Source organism: Ambystoma mexicanum, chromosome 1p (assembly GCF_040938575.1).
Source record: "Ambystoma mexicanum isolate Mex_15411 chromosome 1p, UKY_AmexF1_1, whole genome shotgun sequence".
NCBI lineage: Eukaryota > Metazoa > Chordata > Amphibia > Caudata > Ambystomatidae > Ambystoma > Ambystoma mexicanum.
In genome coordinates, this window is record NC_090921.1 from 120,108,007 (window position 1) to 120,118,456 (window position 10,450).

The 10,450-nt window shown below is 49.9% G+C and overlaps 1 protein-coding gene across 1 annotated transcript in view; it reads right to left on the reverse strand.

Annotated features, from left to right (window-relative positions):
- Nucleotides 1-9,651, reverse strand: part of TMEM95 (transmembrane protein 95) — a 141,256-nt gene extending 131,605 nt beyond the window's left edge. Inside the window, exon 1 of the mRNA XM_069611622.1 lies at nucleotides 9,451-9,651. Coding sequence (XP_069467723.1) covers nucleotides 9,451-9,637 — 187 coding nt within the window. The 5' untranslated portion in view covers nucleotides 9,638-9,651. The remainder of the gene's footprint in view (nucleotides 1-9,450) is intronic.
- Nucleotides 9,652-10,450: the final 799 nt, after the last annotated feature.

A 10,450-nucleotide genomic window follows, 5' to 3' on the forward strand; every position in this document is an offset into this window, starting at 1 on the left:
CCAGTAATACAGGTGCCTGTGATTGCAGCAACCCATTCCCATGGAGTGCTATTGGACTTTATCGGCATTGCTCCGCCAGCCCTAATATCCCGGTAACACTGGGTTATCGGGCTGCAGAGACAGTATGGTAGTTCCCCGGTATCCCGCCGAAATTACCGGCGAGATACCGGGGGACTTGTGATGAGCCTCTTAGACTCCCAAATTCCCTCACCATTGACTGAAGGAGTTTCAAATAGTACATTTATTAGCAGAATAGTAAGCGAAGTAAATTAAACTCACACATTAGCCCTTGATTATTTTGTTTCTCTTTTTGTTATCTACTGCACTGATTGTGTAAAGCATGAAAAGAGAATATTATCGGGGTGGAGGGGACGGTCAATGGCAGCGCACTTGGCGCCAGATTCTCAGAAAGCTGCAAAAATAAAAGCAGAGCAGGGAATGTGTTCCTTCCACTTGTGCTGCTTTGAGAAATTATCAGGTCACCTTATTCACAAAAGTTACCAGAGCATTTCTGGAGGGTCTGGAGTGTAGCCCAAAGATGCACTGTCCTGCCCACTGGCAAACATTCTCGACACTAATGCATGACAGACCCAGGAGTGCATTTCACTCAGAGGGGCCGTTCAAAGGCCCGTCTCGGTGAAATGACCAAAGAAAAAAAGCATTTGCCTCCGCGTTTGAGGGATGGAAATGCTAGTCTGCAAGCCGCGGTTTAACCCACGGCTGTCACACTTTATCCAAAAAAATCATGGCAGGGTAAGAAATGACCCTGTCATGATTTGCGCCTCCCTCTGCGACTGTTTGAAGGGAACGATCCTCATTTCTGGGAATTATAAAGCACATCCTGTTTAGGTTAAATGTTAAAGGTATTTGTACCGCGCACCGTCACCAACGGAATTGGTCCCCAGGGGCTCAGGCAGATCTGTAAACAATAAAGGTGGGATGGGTTAGTAAGGCGAAGAAGGGAGTAGGATAGTGAGAGGAGTGGTGTTCTGTTGGCAGCTTCAACTCAGTATACACCGGTGTTGCATGGCACCCCTGTGAGGGGCCATGGTACATTCCACGGCGTTGTGTGGTCACATGGTTACCCATGTGACCAACCTAATAAAAGCTCCGAGCCGCTTCCGGCTCGGCAGTCACGAGTGAAACTGACTCCGCGTGTGTGTGTTGTGTTGGTGCCAGGATGGTGCCTCGCCACGTGTGCTGGGCCCAAGGACGGGGCCCAGCTTGAGGACGGTGCCCCTGCCGGGCAACGCCGTCCGGACAGTGCCCCTGCCGGGCAACGCCGTCCCTGTGGGTCCCCCAGCCATGTGAGGCGGGTTGGGGATGCGACCCCGGCCTGGGTGCCCCCAGAGCTGGGGCCGTGGTGGCCAGGTGGACCTGGCCACCTGTGCGGAGCTCCGGTGCTCTGGAGCGGGGTGGGCAGAACCCCCACCCCTGAGTATGCGGCATGGGCGCCGCCGAAGTGTGTATGTTGTCGGGTGCCACCCGACCCGAACACGGGGCTGCCCGGTGATCCGGAGCAGCCCCCAACAATGGCGACGAGGCGAGGGGCCCCGCGTGCCCCGAAGAAGATATGGTGCGGGCCCATCTCCATCTGGGCCCGCGATGTGGAGGAGCGGAGACGACTTTCCCCCCGTATCCCTGTGGGGGAGAGAGGTTTCTGCGGCGTCGGCCACGGAGGAGGTGCTGCCCCTCCCCCACCCGCAAGCCGCGGAGGGGAGGAGCGGCAAACATAGGATGGCGGGCCCGACACCAGCTGGGCCCGCGCAAAAGAAGGCTGGCAAGCTGCCCGCCCCGTCCCCCGAGGGAGACGGAACAGGTCGGCGGCTGTGCCGCATGGACGGAGGCGGGCCCATCTCCGGCAGGGCCCGCCAAAGAGGAAGAGGATCTTCCCCCACCTTCAGGAGCAGGGATGAGGTGTTTCCCCTGCGGGGGAGAGAGTGTCCACGGCATCGGCCGTGTGTGTGTCGGTGTACCCCGCCGCGGGAACGGAGGGGGGAGAAGTGTGCGGCCCGCGCCGCAGTGAAGAACGCGGGGGCTGCCTCTTCCCCCGTCGGGAGTGAGGGTGCCCCGGCGTCGGCCGCAAGGAGGAGACGCTGCCCCATCCCCCAACCCGCAAGTCGCGGGTGTGAATAACGGCATCCATCGCCGTACGGAAAGAGATGATGCGGGCCCAACTCCAAATGGGCCCGCAAACAAAACAAGACTGGTGCGACCTCCCCGGCCCTGCGGTGTGGAGGAAGATGCGGCTTTGTGCCACGACAAAGGAAAGGCGGGCCCAGCACCAGCGGGGCTCGCAAGAAAGATGGAGTGCTCGCTCTGAGGAGCGGGCAGAGGAGCTGCCTGCCCTGCCCCTACAGGCAATGAAGCGGCATCCGCCGCAATGGGGGGGGGGTCGGCTGCCCCGCTCCCATCTGGGGGGGGAGTAGTGGCGGCTGCAGCTGCAACAACGAAGGGGGGCTGCCTGCCTTCCCCCTAACGGCAAGAAAAAAAGGGGCAGGCATGAAGGAGAGGACTGGGGGCGCAGCAGGTGCTGGTGATGGGTGTGTTGGGAGGTGCCTGCAGATAGGGCACCCTACCACCGGTGTTTGCCTGCCGCCTGCCCCTGGAGAGGAAAGGAGGCGTACGGAGGGGGCCTCCCCCGAAGACTGTGGACTTGGCCGATGTGGCCCCTGGGCCTACCCAGGTGCGGCTTTGCCGGTTTGTTTGCTGTGAATGTCCTGACCGAACTCTGGTGAGGGTGCGAGCTGGTTTCCGGCGACTCCATGCGCACGGTGGACATTATAATTGCCATTCCCCCGGAAGACTGTGAGCCTGCAGACACGGACTTGCTTAAAATGGTCCAGTTAGTGGGCAATGTTGTGTGGTGCGCACCTGTAGACTCCGAGTGCTTTATGTGGTGCCAGTAGCCCTCACTGGTGCCGTTCAGGGACATGAGAGCCACTCACCCAGGTTAATAAAGGGTGTGTAAAGTAGTAGAGTGGCTCAAGTAGTAGTAGTGGTAGTTATGGTGGGATTTTGGGGTTTTGTATTTTGTTATGAAAAAGGAGGAGTGTTGCATGGCACCCCTGTGAGGGGCCATGGTACATTCCACGGTGTTGTGTGGTCACATGGTTACCCATGTGACCAACCTAATAAAAGCTCCGAGCCGCTTCCGGCTCGGCAGTCACGAGTGAAACTGACTCCGCGTGTGTGTGTTGTGTTGGTGCCAGGATGGTGCCTCGCCACGTGTGCTGGGCCCAAGGACGGGGCCCAGCTTGAGGACGGTGCCCCTGCCGGGCAACGCCGTCCGGACGGTGCCCCTGCCGGGCAACGCCGTCCCTGTGGGTCCCCCAGCCATGTGAGGCAGGATGGGGATGCGACCCCGGCCTGGGTGCCCCCAGAGCCGGGGCCGTGGTGGCCAGGTGGACCTGGCCACGTGTGCGGAGCTCCGGTGCTCTGGAGCGGGGTGGGCAGAACCCCCACCCCTGAGTATGCGGCATGGGCGCCGCCGAAGTGTGTATGTTGTCGGGTGCCACCCGACCCGAACAAGGGGCTGCCCGGTGATCCGGAGCAGCCCCCAACAACCGGGTGCTGAGCTTTGGTGCGGGTATCGGATCGGAGTCAGTCCGCGTGTGCTGTTGTTCCGGTTTATGTGTTGTTGCAGTGTTGTGAAGTGCGTGCGGCTTGTTGTGCGAGAGAAGGTTGTGTGAGTTTTATGAGTAAGATAAGTATGCAGAGTTTGAGCTTATATTGGTTAGTGGGTTACCTGACCTTTACCATGCTAACATTCATAGTTCTGTCTGAGTGTGACACCTGTTGGCCCTCACATTACCATCTAGACGCGCCGCAGGCCAATGTTTAGGACTCCATCCAGGTGTGGTCATTCCAACCCTCACACCCCCATCCAGATGCAGCACAAGCTAGTGTCTAGAGACCCCTCCATTTGAGTGCTACGCAGGCTGGTGTTCACAATTCTAGGTGTGGCACATGTTAACATTCACGTTTTTTCTGGGCGCGGGTATGTTATCCTTCAATCGAACCTATCCAGATGCGACGCAGGCAAACGTCTATCTAGATGCGTCTGCCGATCTGGGTATGTTCGTCCCGTACGTACGAGTGGGAGAGTCACTTGGGGCTTTCGTCTGGGTCTAGGTATGTGGTCAGTCTCTGCAGCCTTCCTTTGTGGCTATTTTCCATGATGTCTTATGCTCTGTCAAAAGGTTGGATCTTTGGCTCGAGTGTTTGTCCAATTTGAGAGTGGGCGAGGTTGGAGTTATTTTCATCATTGTGTTAATGTCTGGGCTTTCTAGTGCGTCTCTGTTGTGGTTACGCTTTGAAGAGCCATGATTTGAGCAGGTTCCTGAATGCTAGGAGGTTTGTTGTATTCCGTATATTCTTAGGTAGGTCATTCCAGGTTTTGGGTGCCTGGTGAGAGAAAGACGATCCTCCCAGTTTTATTCTGTTGTAGTGTTTTTTTATGAATTCGGGATTCACTTTCAAAGGCCCAGAAACACCCTCTTATTTACTCAAATGTACAAACGGGTGAGTGGGGGGGAGACATCTGAATTGCAATCATTCTGATGCCCTTTGTGAATTGGGGGCGACTACTTTACGGGTGCAGGTGCAAGTAATAAGAGAACATCTTATTTGCCCCAAAAAGGTTTGAAGAATGTGGTCTCTCTGTGCATGCATAGGTCTTGTTTGTTGGACAGGCCCCAGGGGACTAAGACAAGCCCTAAGGGAGGGAATAGGTGTGACTTGGATGTGGCCACTCATATCTTTAAATGTTCCTTTTGCTCCATCCTATCTTTTGCCTTTTAGCTCCTGCGGGCTTGGAAACAGCAGGAGTGATGTCATCAATTAGCACTCTGCTGACTGCTCAAATGCCACTGAATACAAACATGTGTGATGCTAAAGCCATGCTATCCACCAGCGCTACTGAGAAGAGGGATTTGATTCATTTATTTCTATTTACAAGTATTTTCATTTTTTGGGGGTTGGGATAGAGGGTGTCCAGTGGCACCTTCAGTGCTTTGTAGAAGGAAAAAAGAGACTAGGGAAAACAAGGAGGGAATACTGAGGGTGTATAGTCATTCCTTCGACAGCCAAAGCATCTAATGCCATACCATCTAAAAAAAAAGAATCTAAATAAAAAGCATCTAATGCCATACCATCTAAAAAAAAGAATCTAAATAAAAAGCATCTAATGCCATACCATCTAAAAAAAAGAATCTAAATAAAAAGCATCTAATGCCATACCATCTAAAAAAAAAGAATCTAAATAAAAAGCATCTAATGCCATACCACCTAAAAAAAAGAATCTAAATAAAAAGCATCTAATGCATTTTTGTTCATTTTTTTTTTAATGGGGCGGACGCCCCCATCCCCCTTTTTTCTAACCTTAAAAACCCATTTTTATTAAACTAAACCCTTTACCATCTAAAATAAAATGCATTAGATGCTTTGTTTAGATGCTTTTTTTAGATGGTTTGGCTGTCGATGCTTTGGTTGTCAATACAATGACTGGATACCATACTTGAGCCCTCCATGGCCCTCATTACGACCCAGGCGGTAAGTTACCGCCTGGGTCGTACCCTTACCACCATGGCCTAAACTACGTTTACGCCATGGTGGTTGGCGGATTTACCGCCCCATTCCAAGGTGAGTGGGGTGGTAAATCCCCATTTCCCATTTTACCCTTCCCCATTCCCATTTTCGCCCCATAGGTTATAATGGGAATGGGGAAAGGCGATAATTACGGCACCGTAAATTACGGTGCCGTAATTATCGCCAAGGTCCCTTTGCGGCATGGATTTTAACGGCTGCAAAAAACAGCCGTCAAAAGCCATCCCGCAAAAGGGAACCTTGTAATCAGGCGTTAAGGGTCGGCGCCGTAAACCCCTTAATGCCTGAGTCAGAATGAGGGCCCATGTCTTTCGCAGAAACCTATTAGTAAGAAATAGTGCTGATTGTGAGATTTACAAGTGATATGGTATGATATGTTATTTTATTTATATCGCGCTCATACACAAGTGTTTCAGAGCGTGACAGTGACACGTGAAGGTGCAGTTTACTCATTCGCTTCACTTGATTATGCATAAGGCCCAGTGTATTTATCCTGAAAATATCCTATTTTTAAACTAATTTTGTACAAGATAGTTTCTGCTGTTTCAGATGGGGCCTTGTGGTTAGAGTATCACTAGGCTTTGTTTGTAAAGTCCTCAAACCCACCACGGTACAGCAGATAACCAGGTCAAAGGGGCTCATTTTGGCACCATGGGGAGGTGAAAGTTGTACCTGCAAGAATTGTAGCCTTTCAGCTGGCAGCTGGCACACTTAACCACTGATTCGCCTTTGATCCATAGGATGTATACATTTCTTTGCTTTAGGCAGCTTACTTCCTGAGCTATGTTACTGGGATGGGGACTTATAGGGATCCCTGCAGCAGGCACGTTAACCCCCTTGATTATCTTACTTTGATTGGGAACCGTTGGGAGTGGATCCAGTAGCCTTCAGGTGACTCCCATAGTTCTTCAACAAGTGAACTGGACCCTAAAGAAAATTCAATCTTTCCTCTTGAGATTTGCTAACCTGTCGCCACATATAAAATGCATGCTAGACCAGAGACTTCCCTCAGCTCGGCTCTCCACACCAAGCCACCAGGTGAAAGGTGGTGTCTGCCACACACAAAGACCAGAGAAAAAGTGACAGCAGCCTTTGTATACTCATCTTTTTAATGGCTATCTGAAAATGGCTTGTCTGAATGTCTGCAAGAACACAGTCCAAGCAGCAATTAATGTCTCTTGGAGGGGAAACTGTTCAGCCAAATACCTGTTTTTCAGCCGTAATTCGGCCATATGCTTAATCAAAAGTCCACCTTGAGTACACCCTGACCATTGACATTGCTGGATAAGGGCTGATGGGAGTTGTAGTCTAAAACATCTGGCGAGCCAAAGGTTGACGACTGCTGCACTACGCCTTCCACCGCTCTTAGAAACCTTACGCGGATCCTTGTTCATATAACTGGTTGCTCTGCAAGAATAACACCAGTGCTGGGCTAAAGTAGTGTCCAGGATTTCAGCTGTCCCGCCATTGTTGCTCATAGGTCACTCCTGTTCGCCTACTTATTTATTTATTTTAATTCTTAATAACGTGCCAGATCGCCCGAGAGCCTCAAGGCGCACAAGACCCCACTTCTGGGGGGTGGCCTTTTAGCACATCCGCACACGAGTGGTGATGGTATTGGGTCCGCTACGTAAGAGTGGTCATGTTGGAGACATCCTCGAAGGTGGAAGCCATCCCACTACCCTTTAGACATCATAGCTATTTCAACTGCCCCAGAGTGGTACTGGGCTATGCGAGATACTGTGCTCAGAGGCGTGAGATTTTATCCAGGGAGTGAGATCATGGACTGTGTTGTGAGAATCCCACCCAAGTGCGAAAGTGCTTACAGGTTTGGGATTCAATAAGGGATATTATGATCAGAGGTGTGGCTGTATACTCAGTGAATACAACCTTTTCCACTGGTACCACTAGATGAGTGGGTATGTGCTCGGAGATGTGGCTTTCACACTAAAAGAGTGACTGTGGTGGGAGACGTGAGATTCACACCTAATGAGTGAGGTGGTGCAATCACTTTAAGTGAGACTGCGCACCAAGGTGTGGAACTCGCATTCATGATGGAGGCTATGGATGGTCAAATGTGTGGGACTAAGAAGGAAATTGAGGGAGGATAGAGAACCACTCTATCGGGATCTAAAGCTTCCTGGTGAAATAGGAAGCTGATTAGAAGAACTTGATCGTGATCCTGCAAAAGTAAACTTGAAATGTATACGGTGGGACGGGATCCTCAAAATACAAACAGACGAAGCATCTGCCAACTATTAATACACAAATGGCAGATGAAGTAAGAAAGTATTTGGGAACATTTCCAGACAGAATTGTGCGTGCCACGTACATGAAAGCACAACTAAACGTGCTAAAAAGGAAGGACATTTTTAAAATCAGGGGTCAATCCTTAACCAACAGCGGTCGTTTTTTTGTAAAAATGAGGACACCGTAGAAAGAATTAAACATCTTCTACTGTCATGCCTGGGCTCCTGTTCATTACTTGACTTCTCATATGGAACACATAAGGTTATATGACGAGGAACTATGGTGGGCAAGGCTGATGAACAGACACAGTACGAAACTTGTTATAGCGGTTGCTAAGATCTTACAAGCGTTGGGCCTGGAACAAGAATCAAGCTCAAGAAATTTACCAACCGCAAATGACCCACTTTTACTCAGTCTATAACCCCACAAATTAAGGAGGATTCAAATGGAACTTGGTCTCATCTGCCTCTTTGCAAAAATTGTTTCAAATAGCGATTAAACACACAAAAAAATAATGTGTGGAACTCACTGCTAGTGAGTGAGAGCATGGTTTTAGATGCGATAAAGGGCACCACATAAGAGTCTTCGTCAGATATGAGACACTTTACGCAGGGAAGGAGTTCATGGATTGAGTTGTGAGAATCACACTGAGTGAGGTTGGGCTCAGATGAGTTTGACTCACACACAATAAGGGAGATTATGGTCAAGGTGTGAGACTCGCTGCCAATGAGGAAGATGATGGTCTCAGTTGTGAAACTCACAAGCAGTGGCTGAGTGACACTGTACTCCAGACTCACACACAATCAATGGCGGGGCCTAAAGTGTGGTACTCGTGCCCCATAAGTCAGACTGCTCCTAGATATGGATCAAACGTAGGAAATGAGTATGCATGTGCGTGGATGTGTGAGGTTTACGCCCACTGACTGAGGTTATGCACTTCGAGATGTGAAACTCTCACCCAGAGAATTAGATTTTGTTTGAGGTCCGTCTCTAAACCAGGCACATCCACAAGCCACTGTCATGTCCATGAGAATCTGTCTCTGGATCTGCGGGCCGCTCCATTTCACTTAAGGTTTGTTAACATGGAGCTCTGTTGCCATCATTTGCCTCTGGCCTGTGAGGAGTGCAGCTAGTCATCAGGTCCATGATGAATCGTGCTAGCGGGCCGGGACCTATTGGTGTCCGGCTAGTGTGCAGGGACTATGAGGGCGGGTTGTAAGATGAGTCCAGGAAGTGTGCATGGCATGAGGAGTGTCCAGCTAGTAGACAGATCCTGCAAGGTGTCCAGCTGGTGGAGAGGGATCGCAAGGAGTCTTGATAGTAGATCAGCCCTGAGCCGCTTGCAAAATCTGAGAGATGTCTTGCGTGTACAATCCCCATCTTGCTTTCACACAGTGAAAATGTTCGGGCGTTGGGGTTTCTAGGACCTCCACCTAGCATCTGGAGCAACATGGCCTGACTGTACTTCATGTTTGTGTGTAACAATTTCTGCTCCAGATAGTACTTTAATATCCTGACTTTAGAAATCCACAGTGGCCGTGGAGGGGGGCCAGGTACTCTGCTGCACAGTGCGGTGATGGGCGAGACACCTACCTAAACCCAAAGTGATGAAGACCTTCTCATTTTGGTATGTGCTGCATTGTGACGTCTCGAAGGCCTTCTTGTAGCTGGTGCACAGCGTGTTGTAACGGTTCATGATGTTCCTACTGGGTTGCATGCAAAACACGCAGCCGGAAGCTGAGGGTAGAAGGATCAGGAACATCACCACTACTGAGGCCATCTCATCGAAGTAGGCTGCAGAAGGCCCGCCATCTGGAACCAGAACCTAGAACCCTCACTGCTTCTCTGTTCACAGCTTCTGGAGAACAATCTCACCTGGGTTACGGATTAGTGTCTCCGGCTGGCTGTTCAGTGGCCCTTTCTCGTGAAGGACCAGCCTGTGTGGTGATCAACTCCCCTATCAAGGATGAGACATAGCCAAGCAGTGTTCAGCACCAGAATGTTATACTAAGAGGGAGCAGCAGCAAGCAAGTAGACTTTCAATCCCAGAATGTCTTTCTTTTTCTTCTTTTTTTTATTGTATATGGTTACTAGAATATTTCACAAAACGATTATGAAAAATATAAATAAAACATAAGCAATAGAAAATGAACACATTTGATAATCTAGAAAAGACGATCGGAATATCTTTAAAAACAAGATACAATAATATCAAAGAATAGAAAGGGAAAAAAAAGATGAGAATATGAAACGAGATTAGGAACGGAAGAAAGACCAAAGTAACATCTGTATACATAGAATCAGTCCAATCAGGTCATAATTTCACATCTAATCAATACCTGTACTATGGCTATTGTTAGTGATGTTTCATAGCCCCAAAGCAACATATCCCAAAAAAGGTCAGACAAAAAACTTTCAGTCCCCATTCCAAAATTGGCAAACAGTTTTGATCTAGCGGGCCACGTACCTTCACATTCTTCCAGTAAATGATTGAGGGATTGCTTTCCCGGGTCTGAGCGTTACCTTACACAGTTCCAATGCATTGTGTCCCTGGCATCTACTATGCAGAATCTCCCCAGTATGTACTACATTC